This window comes from Macaca fascicularis, chromosome 3, assembly GCF_037993035.2.
Source record: "Macaca fascicularis isolate 582-1 chromosome 3, T2T-MFA8v1.1".
Taxonomy (NCBI): domain Eukaryota; kingdom Metazoa; phylum Chordata; class Mammalia; order Primates; family Cercopithecidae; genus Macaca; species Macaca fascicularis.
In genome coordinates, this window is record NC_088377.1 from 102,456,988 (window position 1) to 102,476,754 (window position 19,767).

Genomic DNA, 19,767 nt, shown 5'->3' on the forward strand with positions numbered 1-19,767 from the left:
ACTAATGGGATGTGTGTGACTATTGGCCACTGTACAATTCCTCAGGCCTTAGAATCAGATTGGACAAGCCACCTTCATTTCCTGTTTCTCAATGATTTTCACAACGTGGCACTTGGGAGGCCGAAGCAGGAGAATTGCCTGTTTGAGACAAGCCTGGACAACACAGTGAGACCCTATCTCAATAAAACATTTTAAAATGGCCAGGCACAGTGGCTCATGCCTGTAATCCCAGCACCTGGGTGGCTGTGGATGGATCACTTGAGCCCAGCCTGGGCAACATGGCAAAATCCTTACTCTATATGAAATACAAAAATTAGCTTGGTGTGATGGCATGTGCCTATAGTCCGAGCTACTCAGAAACCTGAGGTGGGAGGATCACCTGAGTCTGGGAGGTCAAGGCTGCAGTGAGCCATGATGGCACCACTGCACTAGAGCCTGGGTGACAGAGTAAGACCCTGTCTCAGGAAAAAAAAAAAGAAAAGAAAAGAAAACAAGAAAAAAATTAGCCAAGTACAGTGGCACATGCCTGTAGTCCAGCTATTTCAGAGACTGAGGCAGGAGGATCACTTGAGCCTAAGAGGTCGAGGCTGCAGTGAACCATTATCAAGCCACTCACTTCAGCCTGGAAGACGGGGTGAGACGCCGTCTTTAAGGGAAAAAAAAAAGAGAGAGAGAACAAAGTTGGGGCACTTATGCAACCTGATTTCAAGATGTATTATAAAGCTACAGTAAACAAGACAGTAGAGTATTGGCATAAGAAAATAGATAAGGAGTTGGCAATCTTTTTCTGCAAAGGGCCAAACAGTAATATTTTCACCTTTGTAGGCCACACAGTCTCTGTTGCAACTACTGAATGTCTCTGCAGTTGCAGTCATAGATGATACCTGCATGAATGGGCATGGCCATGTGCTAATAAAGTTTTATTTATATAAAGCCAGATTTAGCACATAGGCCTTAGTTTTCTGACCCTTGGTAAAAATCAATAAAATAGAAGATAGATTCTGAAAGTAGACCCATACTTATAGAGTATTTTCAACATTTAAAATAAGATGTAGAGGAAATTCTATGGAGGAAAAGGATGGTCTTTTCAACATGATGTTTAAAAACTGGGTATTTATAAACAAACTTTGACTACATGTCATACCATATAAAAAATAAATAGATCCTAAATCTAAAGTAAGAGAGCTAAAACTACAAACCTTTTGGAAGAAAAAAATAGAATATCTTCATAACCTTGATTTAGGCAAAAATTTAAGATAGGACGAACAGCATGAATCATTAAGACAAATACTGATAAACTGGACTACCTCAAAATTCAAGGCTTTTGCTCTTAGAAAGATAATGTTGTAAAAAAAAAGAAAAAACAAACCACAGACTGGAAGAAAACAACATCAAAATATCTGACAAAGGAATTATATCTGGGATATATAAAGAACTGTCGCAACCAAAGATGACAGACAGCGCAATAAAAAAAAAATAGATTTGAACAGAAACTTCACAAAGGAATATGTACAAATGGCCTGTAAGCACATGAAAAGATGCTCAGCATCACTAGTCATCAGGGAAATTAAAACTAAAATCTACAACGAGATATACACCCAGTAGGATGACTAAAATTAAAGACTGACAAAAATACCAAGTGCTGGTGAGGATATGGAGCAGCTGGAATGCTCATACACTGCCAGTGGGAATACAAAATGGTACAGCCACTTTGGAAAACAATTCGGCTGTTTCATTAAAAACATACACTTACCATATAAGCCCGCAATTCCACTCCTAGGTATCTACCCAAGAAAAATGAAAACATATGTCCACAAAAAGACTTGTGTAAGAATGTTCATAGCAGTATTACTTGTAATAGCAAAATATCAGAAATAATTTAAATGTCCATCAGTTGGTAAGAGGATTAATGTCTATCAACTAATGAATGGATAAATTCTGCATTATTGCAATTACATGAAATACTAGAAGCCATAAAACAACAGCGACAGAAAGCAGACCAGAGGTTTTCTAGGATGGGGGGTAGCGGGAGGGGATGACTGCAAATGAGCAAGAGGGTACTTTGTGCAGTAATGGAAATGTTACACTGCTTGGGTGAAATGGTAGTTACAGAACTACATGCATTTGCCAAAAGTCATCAAACTGCATTTAAATGAACAGATTATATTACATGTAAACTGCACCTTAACAGAGCTGTTAAAAAAAAAAAAAAAGTCAACCAGAGGCCTTATTAACAAAGGATATAAGAATGAAAAATTTAGTCTGGAAAGTTTAGCTGGTTTTGCTGCTTTTCATTTCTTGGGGGTAGAGATGAGACTCTAAGTTAACACATTTTTACCTATATAAATGATCCAAAAAATGGACTAAGTAACCTTAAAATGAAAGTCATCATCAAGAGCAAAACTGGCAAACATTAAGAAAAATTCAAGTCAACTTAGGTTTGGTAAGAGATGGAGGAATTAAACGTTCTTTCTAAGCAAGTCCATTCATAAATACATGTCCATGTATCAACTCCGCCAGGTACTGTGTAAAACTGTGAGGTTAAGATGGCATTCCTGCCTTTCAATCATTCATTATTTTATTGTAAAAATAAGACTTGTGAAACTTTAAGCAAAAAAAGAAAATACTCATTCAAGATACCTAGCACACCATCAATTATGTAACAGGTAGCGTACTAGGAACTAGAGATACAAAGATTAACTGGAAATGGATTTTGTCTGCAAGGAATTCAGTCTAATAAAAGGTACAACTCTAGATAAATAATTAACAACTAATTGTGATAAGTGGACTAGTATAGAGATGAAGGTAAAATGCAATGTATCAAAATGGAAACACTGTATACTAGGAAGAGACTATAGAGAAGAGCCATTTGAGATGGATCCTCAGGAATTTTCACCAAGCAAATAAAAAGCATTATAGACATAAAATAAATAAACGGATACAGAAGATATGAGAAAGAATAACATATTTCAGGCTTGGTAAATGAATAATATGACTAAAGCAAAGGATACATATTAAGAGTAGCAGGAGCCAGGAATGGTGGCTCATGCCCATATTCCCAGCACTTTGGGAGGGAAGATCACCTGAGCACAGGAGTTGGAGAGCAACAGAGCAAGGCAAGACCCTGTCTCAGGTAGGAGATATAGCTGAAAAGACAAGTTGGAGGTCAGATGTGTCAAATCTGTCATACAATTTACTACAATGGGCCTTCAGGTTTTTGAACAATAACAACAGGTAAAAATGGTCCTTGGTAAGGTTAATCTAGCAAAACAATAATGGGCATATGCAAACAAGAAGCAAATTAGTAGGAAGGCAGCGCAGCATGGTACACTGGAATCAGGCTGACCTAGATTTGATCATCAGATCAGCACTAATAACCCTAAAGAATTTATCTTTTCTAAGCCTTACAGGGCTATTGAGAAATAGGAGATACATTTAGAACAAGACAGGCATTCAAAAGATATCCTTCATCTCCTGCCATGACTAAAAACCCCAGAGATGCTACTGTAGTCATTCAAGACTGGTATGTGACTACAGAAAAAAAAGAAAGGTTAAATCCAAGAAATATTTCAAACACGATTCAAAAGAAAGAAGGAAAAAAAAAAAAGGGCCGAGTGCAGTGGCTCATGCCTGTAATCCCAGCACTCTGGGAGGCCAACACGGGTGGATCATGAGGTCAGGAGATCAAGACCATACTGGCTAACACAGTGAAACCCTGTCTCTACTAAAAATACAAAAAATTAGCCCGGCATGATGGCACACACCTGTAGTCCCAGCTACCCAGGAGGTTGAGGCAGGAGAATCGCTTGAACCCAGGAGGCAGAGGTTGCAGTGAGCCAAGATCGTTCCACTGCACTCCAGTCTGGGTGACAGAGCAAGATTCTCCGTCTCAAAAAAAAAAAAAAAACAAAACTCAAAAAGGCACAAAAGAAGTTAGAGATAATAAAATACTTCCAAATCTTCCATTTGTTTTGAATTACATTTGTTGTAGCCATCTCAAAATAGCCTTTCTATTCATCACCACTTCAAAATTATAGTCATTATTAGACATGCTATTAAATCTTATTTAGCTTTTAAAAGAATAAGCACATACTCTACTATCAAAAGTTTATGCAAAAAGAAGTAGAGTTTAAATTCTTCCGTAAGCAAATAACATACTACTGAAATACAGTCAAGGGTTTCATCAAAAGATTTATGCTGCATTGGTACAGTCAAGCAACTTTATAGAGAGTTCCAACCTAATAGGGAGTTTAATCTAATATGCCTACTCTACCATCAAAGATACAATAAATCCCTTGCAAATAGGATTCAGGGTAAGAACAGGATTGGTGACAAGTAGCTTTGATTCCTCATGGGGGAGAGAGAATGCCTGAACATGGACAATATAGTTAAGGTTAGGTTCTTTTGCAAATCAGAAGACTGAACTCTCCCCTCCAAAACATAATACCTGGACTTAGAGAAGGTTCTTAAACTTGCATTCACAAAGCCCCTCAAAGGGTCCATGTTTAGATTTCAGGAGGTCCATTAACTTACATGGGCAAAAACATTTATCTACTCACTAACTTCTAACTAAAATTTAGGATTTTCTTCCATTAGGAATGCAGGCCAAAGAACACAATAATGGTTGTAGTGCCTGCAATTTGGCCACCTACAGAAATCAAATAGATTTGTTTCATATTACATTTGTTGTAGCCATCTCAAAATAGCCTTGATATTCATCACCACTTCAAAATTATGGTCATTATCAGACATGCTGCTAAATCTTCCATTTGTTTCGAACTACATTTGTTGTAGCCATCTCAAAATAGCCTTTCTATTCATCACTGCTTCAAAATTCTAGTCATTATTAGATAGGCTATTAAATCTTATTTAACATTTAAAAGAATACGCACATACTCTACTATCACATATATCACAAATTTGTCTTAATATTTTGATAACCACAACAATGCGTTTCCTTTGTGATTCTACACATTTTGCTGTACTCATTCTAAATGATTTTCTGAAAACAGACTTCATCAAAATATCAAAGGGTACTAGAGACAAAAATGGTCAAGAATCCCTGGGGGATCTCTCCTACTGACAAAGGCATGGAAAACATGAGTGTAGCTATCTTAACTGAGCAAAACAGTATTAACTGCTGACTCATAATTTTCCTAAAATAGAAAGCCACCACAGTTTAAGAAACAGATTTTGTCAGAAGTAGTCACCTCTTACTATTCCAGCTCCCAGGAACAAGTCTGTTTAGCTGGTTGCCTTTGCCAGGGTGCCTAAATACTTTTTTTCTTCGGTACCCACAATGGCTCACAGTGACCCCAGTTTTACAAATTATTTGACAAGTTAAGGATGTTTCTGATATTCCCAACTGGTAAACAGGAGAAATAATATATTCCTCTTCTCTGCCATTATGGGGATGCTCTGAGAATAAAGGAGCATGGAGAGTACACCATGGGACAACTAAATATGTAAATTTTACACTCTCCACCCCACCCGCCAAAAAATGAAACAAATGTTGAACTCTAGTTAGATGTGCTTTTCACAGTGTTATGGGCTAGCAATTCTGAAATTATTTTCTGTGTATTCAACACTTGAGTAAATATATCAAGGAAACTGAGACCAGGTTCCTAGTCTAATTAGAAAAGGAAGTTATATTATGGAAAGAGAGAAGACTAGAATTTATGCTGTAGTTTTAGACTACAATTGGAGATATAAGTATTTACTCATGGGTTTTGTGTGTGTGTGTGTGTGTGTTGCTATTTTTTAATATAAAGAGAAGGGGAGAAACGTATTTTCTAGCTGTCTGCTAAGGACTATGAATCAATGAGGGCACACCTACAGCCCAGATCTTGGTTTCTAAACTACATTCACCAGTAAATGTAACAGGGCTCCTTGGACAAAAGACTGATTCCAGGCTGGGGCAGGAAAATAACAAGATGAGCCTAGAACATCTTTCTGCACCAGAAAGTAATAAGCGCTCAAAGAATAATGAAAGACATAATAAAAAGCCACAAGAGCTAGTTTGCAGGGGCTCTTATTAGTTAAATCTGATACAAGCTGAGTATCAAAATGATTATAAAAATAGACTGTAACCCACTGAATAAAACAGGAATCCATGAGTTTACAATGATAAAAATCAATGAATAAACAAACAAATTAGGGGGAAAGAAAAGATAGCTCTTTCTTACAGAAAAATTCTAATCAATATAGAAGGAATGATGGAGTTAGAAGATCATTAATAGATATTAAAATACCAGGTGAAAGTTTGATAAAGAATAAGATATTTACATGGTCTCAAAGTATCTCCCTACAAATTACTTATTAATTACAAAGGGAAAATATTAATGTTACATCAGTAAAACCTGGTGGACAATACCTTAACCAAATAATGAAAGATTACCAGTATTGAGAAGGATATTTAAATTCTGTAGCATTCCTGGCAAAATTCATAACCTAAGTTTCATCATGATGAAATATTAAACCAAAATCAATATTATATTAAATAACTGGCCCATATTTTTCAAAAATGTCAAGGTTAAGAAAGGCTATAAAGTTGTTCCAGATAAAGGAAAACTAAACACATGATAACTAAATGCAATGTATGATCATGGATTAGATCCTAGATCAGGGAAGAAAAGACTATAAACAATAAACAAAGTATTAAGGATACGATTTTAATATGTATTGTAGGTTAGATGATAATACTGTGTCAGTGTTAAACTTCCTAAATCTGTTAACTGTAACATGGCTGAAAGAACATCCTTGTACTGAGGATACAATATGCAGGGACTCTTATGTCTTCACCTCCAGTTACTGTCAAATGGTGGGGAAAGAATATATATGAGAGTTCACTATACTATTTTTTCAACTTGAGTTCGAAATTACATAAAAATTAAAAGCTACAAAAAGTTCAAGAGCCCCACATTCAAAAACAATAACCTGTTACAACATACAATGAAAGAGAAAATCCCATTTTCAAAAGGAAAAACAAAAATACTTAGGAATAAACTTTAAGAAGAATTCTTCCAAACCCATAGGAAGAAAATTATTTAAAATTCCTGAAAGACACAAAACAGATTTGAACGACACATCCCATATCGCCTATTCTTTATTAAAAAGTAGAAATATCACCAAGATGTTAGTTATCCCTAAGTTAATGTATATACTTAATGCAATATCAATAAAAATACCAACAATCATTTCTAGAGCTAGAAAAGTTGGTATTAAAATTGATACGGAAAACTAACCCTTCAAGAGAAAAAAGCCAGAAAACACTGAAAACAAAGAGTTATGAGAAAGGACTAACCCAACCAAATATTAAAATAGACTACAAAGTTCTTACAGTTAAAACATCATGGTACTACCATATGAGCAGACAGATCAATGGAACAGTACTCAAAGTACAGAAAGAGACCCAACTGCACATGGAAATCTATTATACAGTAAATTTAGTATCTCAAATCACTGACACGAAACCGGCATTTTGATAAATGGATTGAGATAACTAGACAGCAATTTAGAAGGAGATAAACTTAGATTCATTCCTTCTGTGATATCTAAGAATAAATTCTAAATGGATAAGAAATTTTAATGTAAAAAAAAAAAACAAAACACTGAAACTGGCTGGGCATGGTGGCTCACACCTGTAATCTCAGTACTTGGGGAGGCTGAGGCAGGTGGATCACCTGAGATCAGGAGTTTGAGAACAGCCTGGCCAACATGGCAAAACCCCGTTTCTATTAAAAATACAAAAATCAGACAGGTGTGGTGGCGGGAGCCTGTAATCCCAGCTACTCAGGAGGCTGAGACAGGAGAATCGCTTGAACCCTGAGAGGCAGAGGTTGTAGTGAGCCAAGCTCACACCACTGCACTGTTGTCTGGGCAACAGAGCAAGACTTCATCTCAAAAAAAAAAAAAAAAAAAAAACTGAAACTATATCAGTATTAGAACAAAACACAAGTGAACTCCTCTATAACCTGGGTGTAGGGAATGCTTTCCGTGGAAAATAAAAATTCAAATGCAACACATCAGTGGTTTTCAAAGTTGAGCATAAATCAGAAACACTTGGAGGGTTTTTGTCAAACACATATTTTGGGGCATCATCTCCAGAGCTGCTGATTCAGCAGGGCCGGAACAGAACCCAAGAATATGCATTTTGTTGTTGTTGTTGATACAGAGTCTCACTCTGTTGCCCAGGCTGGAGTGCAGTGGCACGATCTCAGCTCACTGCAGCCTCTGCCTCCAGATTCAAGCAATTCTCTTGCCTCAGCCTCCCAAGTAGCTGGGATTACAGGCGTGAGCCACCATGCCTGGCTAATTTTTGCATTTTTAATAGAGACGGGGTTTCACCATGTTGGCCAGGCTGGTCTCGAGTTCCCAACCTCGGGTGATCCACAAGCCTCAGCCTCCCAAAGTGCTGAGATTACAGGCGTAAGCCACAGCACCCAGCAAAGAATATGGATTTCTAACAAGTTTCCAGATGGTGCTGACACTGCTGGTCAAGGCAGTACCACACTTTACACAAAAATAAAGAACATTTACATGGTAAAAGTAAGCATAGTGAGCACTGTCAAAAGTCAAATAAACTGAGAGAAAATCCTTACTACATATATATCACAGATAAAGGGCTAATATCTCTTAACAGGGGAAAAAATATATATACAACAAGGTAAGTAAAACAAACCAAAAATCAAAGAATAATGAGCCAAAAAACTCACAAAAAAGATAAGATGTTTAACCTCACTCATAATAGAGATGCAAACTAAAACTACACTAAGATACTATTCCTAATCTATCCCATATGCAAAAATTAGAAAACCTGATTACAATTTATATGGGAAACAGGTCCACTTCTCATACATTGCTGGTGGAAACAAAAAATAATACAAACTCTATGAAAGGGGATCTGGCAATCTCTAACAAAACTACACATGCATTTACCCTTCAAACCAGCAATCACACTTCCAGCAATTTACCTTGAAGGTACTACCCCAACACCAGAAAACTGTATCTACATAGAATCTTTCATTGTAGTATTATTTGTAAAATATTAGAAACTACCTAAATGGCCAAATATACGAGGTTGGTTGAATAAATTATGGTATGTACAATGGAGTACTACACACCTGTTTAAAAAAAAGATGGAGGATTTGTATGAACTTCATATACGGAATGATTTTCAGAATATAGTAGTGTTGAGAAAAAGCATACACAGGATGAGCATTCCCTGATAAAAAAATCCAAAATCTGAAATGTTCCAAACTGAAACTTTTTGAGCATTGACATGATGCCACAAGTAGAAAATTCCACGTGTGCCACATTATTTTTTCACTATTAATGGTACATAATAATTTTTGCTATTAAGTACTTATGTGTGAATAAGTGTAAGAAAATGATTGCTATCAGTAGCCTGAGGACTTCACTTGTAATTGGCCTCTAAAGTGGGAGCAGTCCTGTGGGACTGAGCCCTTAACCTGTGGGGTCTACGCTAACTCATGGTAGTTAGTATCAGAATTGAACTGAATTGTAGAATACCAGTTTTGGCGTCAGAAAATTGTTACTGGAACAATACCACACAGACATATATAAACAAGGACAAACGAAGGTTCTTTCTTACAGTAGAATGCCAAAGAAAAAATGTGGAAAATGTAGTAATAGTTGAAAAATCAGAATTTCACAACTATTACAATAACCCCATACAACCTTGAGGTCTAACTTGCACTTAGAATGGTTCTTTTATGATACATGATTTTGCAACATAGCTGGTCATTTGGAAAACTACTGGTTCACTGAATTATGTGGATCTTCCAAATGCTGGCAAATTTTGCTATACAACAAAAAAAAATACAGTCTAAATATTACACCCATCTCATTAGAAAAGTTTATAAACATTGGAAAGCATCAAGCTCACAGTGGAAGATAACAATTTTTTCAAAATTCTAGTTTTTGCTTAAAAGCTTAAATATTATCAATGGTGAAAAATATTATCAATTGTTTTTCCTTAAAATAACAGGCTCATTTCATTTCACTTTGAGAAAATATCTGCCAAATACCCAAGTCTGAATATAGAAATTGTTCTTTAAAGTAAAAATAGTTTCCATGAAAAAAGAGATTAGTTCAACTCACAACTCAACCACACAAGCACTTTACCTTTATTAAATATCATACTTCATTAGGCGACAAAAGAACTTTAGGGGTACTTTCCATTTAATCACACAGAATACTAAAAAGACATGTACCCAAGGGTCAAGCATCAATAAAATTAACATATTTTACTGTTTTAACATCTTCAGTACAACTGGCTTTTTTTTCTCTATTGTGAGCACATGGTGGTGATGAATACAATAACTACTAAAGCAGTTTGGTGCCACTGCCTTAATTCATAATAATACACAAGCAGTTTTCCACACTGCTTTCACACAGTGAGAATATAACAGCAGGGAGAAAATCAAATAATGTGGTAGTATTATTATGAAAACCATGTCTTTGCAGGCCCCTGAAAGGGGACTGGGGACCACCAAAAGGACCACAGACCACACTCAGAAATGCTGCACTATAGTGTCTTTTACATTACCGATATATTGCTCTATCTGACTGTGAGCTTTTGCTGTAAGTCATTAAACAACTTCAAAAATGTTTCCTATTATAAAAGAAAACCAGATAAACATTTCATGTAATTTTTAGAAATTTCACGTTTTCCTAAATTTGAACATTGTACTGTCACATGAACTTTAAAATGTGTCTCTTCATAAAGTTCTATTATTATTCAGTTTCATATGGTACAAATTTTTTTTAACTACATTGCTCAATACCTTCTCCCTGGAGAGGTTTTCCAAATGTGAAGTCAGACCACTTATTTCTTTGTCTTTCTCTGCCAATTGAAGCTGAATAAAGAAAGAAATTTCATTATTTTTTTTCATTACCTCTCCCTCCTTGCAACTTTGATACCTGGTTTATACTGCTTTATGAAAATAATTCCTATTACTAAATCCATGTATTTTCCTCAGCTAATTCTTTGACTTCTCTGAATTATTTGTCATTTATTGACCAACTTGCCTTGTTCTTAAAACTATTCCTTTGGCTTATGTGAAATTGCATGAATATTTTCATCATCCCATGCCCTTTTTTGTGTGTTTTTTTCTTCCCAATACAAATATGAGTATTCTCCAAAGTTTCTTCTTTGGCCTCTTCTCTCAATATTCTCTCTGAAAACTCACTTTCTTCCATACCTTCAAATATCACCCCCCTGGGAATAAATCACAAGTATTAACTAATGTACCACTTTCTCTTTCCCAAGTTCCAAATCTGCCTTTTAAATTGATAGTTAATGTCCCAAGCCTACTTTCATACTTCTGTTAACAGAACTCAATTTCAGACTACACTGTGACTAAAGCTGAGAAACTATATTGTAATACTTTTCCCTTTTCCTGTTTCTCCATTCTCCAACACTTTCAGTCTCTAAATCATTCATTCATTCAGCAGTCACCCACTGATCACCTATTACAGTTTAAGCATTAATGGATACAAATACAAATAAAATCATTCTTCAATGGTTCTTCCCTAAACATGTCTTTCACAGCTTTCTCTAGTAAATATATAATCCATTCAATGGCAGGTGATCAGGGAAGGTACCCAAAAGGAGGTGGTCTTTATCAATTCATTTTAAGAATATTTCTACCTGATTTCCTCACCTTCAAACCCTTCCCACCTCTAAATCCTCTTCAATACTGCCAAATTATTTTCAAAAAGACTGTGATTGGGTCTCTTTTCTCCTAGAAAATTCTTAATAGAACTAGCACCGAAATTCCATTTTAGGCCTAAAACCTGGCTTCAAGCTATCATTCAAGCCTAAGCTACTCTATTACAGACACAAGTCCTAATGATCAAGACTGCTCACAGTTCGCAGACTACGTGCTCCATTTCTCAACTCCAAATATGTCTTAATGCTCTTCCATCTACATAGAATGCTGCTGCTTCCTTTCCCTAGCTCTGCTTCTCCTCCCCTCCAGTTTGTTCTTTCAAAGGTGTAATTATTCCATAATGTCTTCCCCCTAAATATTTGATTGGAAACAACTCTAAGGCAATTAAACTTATTATTCATGTGGAGCTTTATCACATTTTGCCTTGTCTGGTCAGTGTTAGTCCATGTCAAAATAGTACAAAATAGGGCAAAAGGAACTAAATAAAAAGCCAAACACATTTACCAGCTACATAATTTTAGATACGCTGTTTGATCTCAATGCTTACTTTTAACATTAATGAAATAAAATTATCTGTTCAGCTTCCCATGGTTTACAGATGATTACCTACGGTGGTGTGAAAATTTTGTGCACACTACCATTACACTTCTAGCAATCTACTAGATTATAAACTCCTTAAGCATACCATTGTGCCTTATGTGATTGCCCACATAATATCTAACATAGTACTTTATGTAAAATAGGCTTCAGTAAACATTTACTAAATCATTTTCCTAGTCAATATGCAAAAAATTCTTTTCATATGAATTCATGATTCACACTTAATAGTTAAGGAAGTTGCCAGTTACTGAAAAAAATATCCACAAGGGTCACAGAAATAATAAGCTAATGTATCTTGGTCTGTAATGTCCTACATCTCCAGCCCCTACAGGGGAAAACTAAAGTAATTCTAATTTTTTAGATCACAGGTAGAATCAGCTATGATATTTGAACCATTTAGAATTCCTGTCTTCAGTAAAAAAAAAAATGTAAATTATATCCATATACATTTCTTAAAATATATTAAATTATACTTTATTCCTTAGAAGAAATATATATTTCTACTTATTAAGTAGCTAGACAGCCTATTTTTTTTTTTAGTCTAACATTTTATTTATTTATTTATTTATTTATTTTGAGGAGTCTTGCACTGCCACCCGGGCTGAAGTGTAATGGCATGATCTTGGCTCACTGCAACCTCTGCCTCTAGGGTTCAAGTGATTCTCCTGCCTCAGCTTCCCGAGTAGCTGGGATTACAGGTGCCCACCACCACGGCTGGCTAATTTTTTGTATTTTTAGTAGAGACAGGGTTTCACTACATTGGCCAGGCTGGTCTCAAACTCCTGACCTCGTGATTCGCCCACCTCAGCCTCCCAAAGTGCTGGGATTACTGGCGTGAGCCACGGCACCTGACCTTCTCTAACATTCTTACAGTTACCATTTATTATTTGGGCTTGTCTGTTGCCTAACATTATACTGGCAAAAATAATTTTCATTAGTTAAGATTACATCACTTGCTTTTACAGTATTTCATTTAGGATCACAGTCACATACTTTGGTGACAAATGGTAAAACTCTAGCCAAATTTTTAAAATTACTGATGACATATTATTGTACTACAAAAAAAGTCAAAGCCCTAAAATAATTCTTTTTATTTATTTATTTTTATTTTTTAGAGACTGGTGGGGGAGTGGGCATCTCCCTATGTTGCCCAGGCTGATCTCAAACTCCTGGACTCAAGCAATCCTAATAATTTTACATAAGCATTCATGTTTGTTTCAAAATGAACAAGAGGACAGGAGGATAATGATCACTTTTCACCTTTAAAAATAAACACAATTAAAAGATGTAATTTTATTTTATTTTATTTTTTTATTTTTTTTTTTTTTTTGAGACAGAGTCTCGCTCTGTCGCCCAGGCTGGAGTGCAGTGGCCAGATCTCAGCTCACTGCAAGCTCCGTCTCCCGGGTTCATGCCATTCTCCTGCCTCAGCCTCCCAAGTAGCTGGGAACTACAGGCGCCTGCCACCTCGCCCGGCTAGTTTTTTTTTTGTATTTTTTAGTAGAGACGGGGTTTCACCATGTTAGCCAGAATGGTCTCGATTTCCTGACCTCGTGATCCACCCATCTCAGCCTCCCAAAGTGCTGGGATTACAGGCTTGAGCCACCGCGCCCGGCAAAGATGTAATTTTAATAGCCATCTGAATCCACAGAATTAAAGCCACAATAGCAACCCAAATGGTATCCATTTTCTCAATTCAAAGTTAATGAACAGTATTCATGTAACTAAATATATAGTACATTTTTACTTGTAGAAAAAACTATCAATTATCCATATTTAAAATGTACATTAGATTGAATAAAATTATACATAACAAATTTTCAAAAGTTTATGCCTTAAGTTTACATACAATGAGTACCAAACTTACTTTATAATTGTCCTGTACTTCAGCTAGTTCAAATTTTACATTTTCAGCAATTTTCACTTGTTCTTTCCATTTCAGCTCCATTTTTGCAAGTTCATCAGCATATTTATTGCATTTTGCTTTCTCATCCTAAATGAAATTAGTATAATTACCAAAAGATTTTAAATCCATGTAGAGTGAAAATCTATAGCAACATACTTAGATATGGGCTGAATGTTTATTATAACACTGTTGTAACAGCATAAAAACTGAACTAATCAAATGTCTATTAATAGACAATTGGATAAATCATTTTCTATCCACACAACGAAATAGTATATATATTTTTAAATAAGGCAGATATACAAGTTGACAAGAAAAAATGTTAAGATACATTAATTGAAAATAGCAAGTTGCTAAAAAAGAAGATATAATATAATCTATTTTTGTTTATAAGTTGTTTTACACAGTTATAATAACTATGTTTGTGTTGTATACAAAAATATAAACCAAAATATTAATAGTTCTTATCTCAGGGGATCAGAATGATAGAGGTAATTTTTGCCATCTCTACTCTTCATTTCTGGAACACTACAACATTTCACAATAAGTATATATTACTTTTGCAAAGGGAGGAAATAATGTCATATTTATAATGCTGTTGTTTCCATACATTGATAAACTCCAGGATTTGCTGACCAAGATAATTTTTAGGTTGACTTCTTATACATTGATCTTCTCTAAAACCCAGATTATCATAAAGGAGGAGCTACAAATCATGACAAAAAGGTAATTAGGCCAGTTCCACTTGGAACATTTTGTTCAATGTGAACACCTAAAAATATACTTTGAGCAATTCAATGGAGAGGAAAATCTTTTAAACAAATAATGCTAGGTCAGTTGAATATCCATACCATACATTCCATATCTCATACCATACACAAAAATTAAAATGATTCACAGACCTAAATAGAAAAGCTGATTATAAAACTTCTAGAAGACAACACAGGAGAAAATCTTTATCTCCTTGGATTAGGCAAACCATTCCTTAGAAGGTAAAAAGCATAAAACATAAATGAACTGATAAACTATACTTTATCAAAATTAAAATTCTGCTTTTCTAAAAACATCATTAAGGAAATGAAAAGGCAAGCTACAGACTTGGAGAAAATATTCACCTTACATTTATCAGACAAAAGACATATCCAGAAAAAAAAAAAATACAACTCAAGGTGAACAACCCAATGTTTAAACTACCAAAAAGATCTGGCCACTCACACAAAAAGAGATAAAGAGCAAATAAGCATAAGAAAAGATGCTGAACATCAAGTCATTACAGAAACGCACATTAAAACCACAATGAGCTGTCAGTATACACCCATTAGGCTGGCTATGTAAAATGATACAAACACTTTACAAAACAGTTTGGTAATTTCTTTTTTTTTGAGACAGAGTCTCACTCTGTCACCCAGGCTGGAGTGCAGTGGCGCAGTCTTGGCTCACTGCAACCTCCATCTCCCAGGTTCAAGCGATTCTCCTGCCCCAGCCTCCTGTATAGCTGGGATTACAGGAGTGCACCACCATGTCCAGCTAATTTTTGTATTTTTAGTAGAGAAGGGGTTTCACCATGTTAGCCAGGCTGGTCACAAACTCCTGACCTCAAGTGATCCTCCCACCTCGGCCTCCCAAAGTGCTGGGATTACAGACATGAGCCACTGCACCCAGCCAGTAATTTCTTATAGAGTTAAACATTCAACTGCTATATCACCCAGGCAATTCACTCCTAGATATTTACCCAAAAGAAACAAAAAAATCCATATGTCCATAAACAACTTGTAAACAAATGTTCATAAGCAGCTTTATTTGTACCAGCCGAAAAACAACCCCAAATACCCACCAAGTGGGGAATGGATAAACAAATGATACAATAAAAAGAAATAAATATAAGCAATAATATGAATACATCTCAAATAATCATGCTGAAAGTGGGTGGAAAAAAGTACATATTACATGACTCCATTTTATAAAATTGTCTAAAATGTAGGCTAATTGATAGTGACAGAAAGCAGGCCAGTGATTTCCCGGAGGTAAGGATAACGAAAGAGATGTGTTGCAAACACGTACCCAAAAAACTGGAAGAGTGATGGCACTGTGGTGATAGTTTCACAATTGTGTATGTCAAAACTGATCCAACTGTATACTTTAGGTATGTGTAGTAATTCATTGGATTTCAATTATACCTCAATATGGTTGTCAAAAAAAAAAAAAAGATTTTTGCTTGAACATTATTCTACCTTCCTTTCAATACTATTTCTATAGAAAAATCTTGAAATATTCATCCAGAATTGTTTCATCTTTAATGAAAATGTAGTTCAGTCTTACAAACAACTGCCCTGAACTCAAAACTGTTCTAATCAACCCTTCTACAAGATTCTCTCAAGCAAAAAAAAAAAAAAAAAAAGTTCATTTTAACTTTGGTTAAAAGATTTCGCTATTTATAACTAACATGAAAATATTTTAAATAATTACTGTAAATTAAATTACAGTAAAATTAAGCTAATGTGTAAATTTTATTCTATAGCTCTAAACAAGGCTCCTCCCCTCCCCAATGCACACAAAAACACACACAAAAAAGCACATTTAATAAAACAAACAAAAATCACATACACAAACACCACTTTTTCCTCTCCATGCCAAATTGATATAAATGAGAAGCATTTTCCCTTTTCCTTTAAATATTCCAGTAGTGAATACTACACCAAGAAGGCTGCAAACCAGAAAAGTCTGAATGATGCTGTTTAAAATAATCAAAATAGGCTGGGCACGGTGGCTCACGCCTGCAATCCCAGCACTTTGGGAGGCCGAGGTGAGCAGATCACGAGGTCAGGAGATCAAGACCATCCTGGCTAACGTAGTGAAATCCTGTCTCTACTAAAAATACAAAAAATTAGCCAGGCGTGGTGGCGGGCGCCTGTAGTCCCAGCTACTTGGGAGGCTGAGACAGGAGAACGGTGTGAACCCGAGAGGCGGAGCTTGCAGTGAGCTGAGATCGCACCACTGCACTCCAGCCTGGGCAACAGAGTGAGACTCCGTCTCAAAAATAATAATAATAATAGTAATAATCATAATGAAAATAAACAACACCATAAGAGACGACTCATTTGGTTAACATTCCCTTTTCCACTATGCAAGTCTAGTCACTTTAAGATGTAAAAATCTTTGCTATTATAATAGTAATTTATTTTATTATTTTTTTTTTTTTGACAGAGGCTCGCTCTGTTGCCTAGGCTGGAGTGCAGTGTGCAATCTCGGCTCACTGCAACCTCCGCCTCCCGGATTCAAGTGATTCTCCTGCCTCAGGAGACTGTAGCTGGGACTACAGGCATGCTCCACCATGACCTAGCTAATTTTTGTATTTTCAGTACAGACGGGGTTTCACCATGTTGGCCAGACTGGTTTTGAACTCCTGGCCTCAAGGAATCCACCCACATCAACCTCCCAAGGTGCTGGGATTATAGGCATCAGCCACCACACCTGGCCTATAATAGTAAATTTAAAAACAGCACTTTCCTTTTATGAAGTTCAAATATTTCTCATGAATCTTTATACGATGATAGATAATAATTTCTAACCTCAATTAACTATTTGCCCATTACCCAAACAAGAACATTTTATTAGGTGAAAAGAAAATAATAACTTCAGGTCTCATGATGTTACACACATGCCTATGTGAACAGGTACACAAAACGCCCATATCATCCCAAAAGTGAAACTAAGTAACAGTATATGGGGATGGGAAAGAAACTCAAAGATACCAATCAATCAAAACAATAAAGGTAAGCTAAGTCATCAACATTTTATAAACCTCTTTCATTTACAAGGTAGTTAACTTACCTGCAAGAGTTGTTTACATTTATTATACTTTTCTGTTTTGTCAGCAATTTCTTTGGTCATTTCACAGACTTGCCCCTTTGTTACTATGTCAAAATCTGTCTCTGCTGTAGCAAGGCAGAAAATAAGACTGTTAAAAAGTATTTTGCCCCTTATATTATCTTCCTGTTCAGAAAAACTTAAAGGTCTGCATATTGTGAAATATAATAAATGGAATACTGAAGGACAGAAATATCTATTTATATCCTAGATATACAAAGGATACATAAACTCTAGTTGAGAATTTTTAAATGTGCGTTTGGCTAGAACCAAGTTCACGTTCAATAATAAAGGATTATTCTTTGATTTTTAAAAAATTTGCTAAAAACTGGCCGGGCGTGGTGGCTCATGCCTGTAATCCCAGCACTTTGGGAGGCCAAGGTGGGCTGAGGCTGAGGCAGGAGATCAAGACCATCCTGGCTAACACGGTGAAACTGTGTCTCTACTAAAAACACAAAAAATTAGCCAGGCATGGTGGCATGCACCTGTAGTCCCAGCTACTCAGGAGGCTGAGGCAAGAATCGCTTGAACCCGGGAGGCAGAGGTTGGAGTGAGCTGAGATCACACCACTGGACTCCATCCTGGGTGACAGACTGAGACTCCATCTCAAAAACAAAAAAAATTTTTTTGCTAAAAAGAGTTCCAAAACAGCACAAAAATTGTTCTCCTCATATAACTGAATAGACACGGTAAGTAGGAAAACCATACTCTGAGAATTCTCTTTCCCCTCTCTGAAAGCCAGGGTCTCACTATGTTGCCCAGGCTAGCCTCAAACTCATGGGCTCAAGTGATCCTCTTGCCACAGCTTCCAGAGTAGCTAGGAGACCACATGCTACCACACTCAGCCAAGAACACATTTTAAATCATTCTTCTAGCCCTTCATTACCACTAAGTCTTTATTAAGTAAATACCCTATAACACCATTTTAGTTACTACAAAGGATACATGGAAACAGAAGGCTCAATTCTGTCCTACAGGGAATAAACCTAATATTTAATAGTCTAAGATGTTTACATTTAAAAAGACTTAAAAGATCAACTACCCCACACACTAAACAAGAAAATATACTTTCTCTAGTATTTAATGTCATTACTGTCAAATTTACATAAAAGTGAAAAAATTAGGGCAGATGAAAACCTAGTTAACCCAAATTTTCATATTATTCATGTTTTCACTATGTCTCTCTATTCTGTTCTATAAGGTAATAAATTAATAAAAACTTAACTCCATCAGCCAACAGGTACATTGAGAAGGGAAGAAGTACCCCATTGATCCAAAGCAGCCAAAAATAAATGAATAAACAGAAAAACACGAGAATAATAGGGGATTATTTTCCCCTGCAGAATTTAAAAATTAAAATCGACAAATAAAATGCTTCAAAATTCCATAGATTTAATGGAACATCAAGTAAAAATTCAATTCGTGGCTTTTGTCCTATGTAGCCCAAATTAGTACTCACAAGCACCAGCTCATTTTTAACATGTGTGAATAGTCTCAAGAAGATAACTACTAGTTTACATTCACATTTTATCTATTCATGTTTTGTATATTCACCACATGCATGACTCTATTTTACATTTACACCCTTATTTTCTCGTTGCCTCAATTCCTTCACTTATCACATGAAAATTTTTATGAACACCCTGAAGTTCTTACACATGGAAGAAGGCAGTATAAGTACTTTCCAGTGTACACTAC

At 35.8% G+C, this 19,767-nt stretch overlaps 1 protein-coding gene across 22 annotated transcripts in view; it reads right to left on the reverse strand.

Moving 5' to 3' along the window:
* Positions 1 to 19,767, reverse strand: part of TAX1BP1 (Tax1 binding protein 1) — a 91,299-nt gene that overhangs the window by 15,984 nt on the left and 55,548 nt on the right. For 12 of the 22 annotated variants that reach the window (XM_065541013.2, XM_074035309.1, XM_065541008.2 and 9 more), the window contains exons 12-14: positions 18,034 to 18,137; positions 14,164 to 14,289; positions 10,809 to 10,880 (exon numbers count right to left, since the gene is read on the reverse strand). In XM_065541013.2, coding sequence (XP_065397085.1) covers positions 10,809 to 10,880; positions 14,164 to 14,289; positions 18,034 to 18,137 — 302 coding nt within the window. The remainder of the gene's footprint in view (positions 1 to 10,808; positions 10,881 to 14,163; positions 14,290 to 18,033; positions 18,138 to 19,767) is intronic. The other 10 variants (XM_065541015.2, XM_074035311.1, XM_065541012.2 and 7 more) reach the window with 1 other exon arrangement.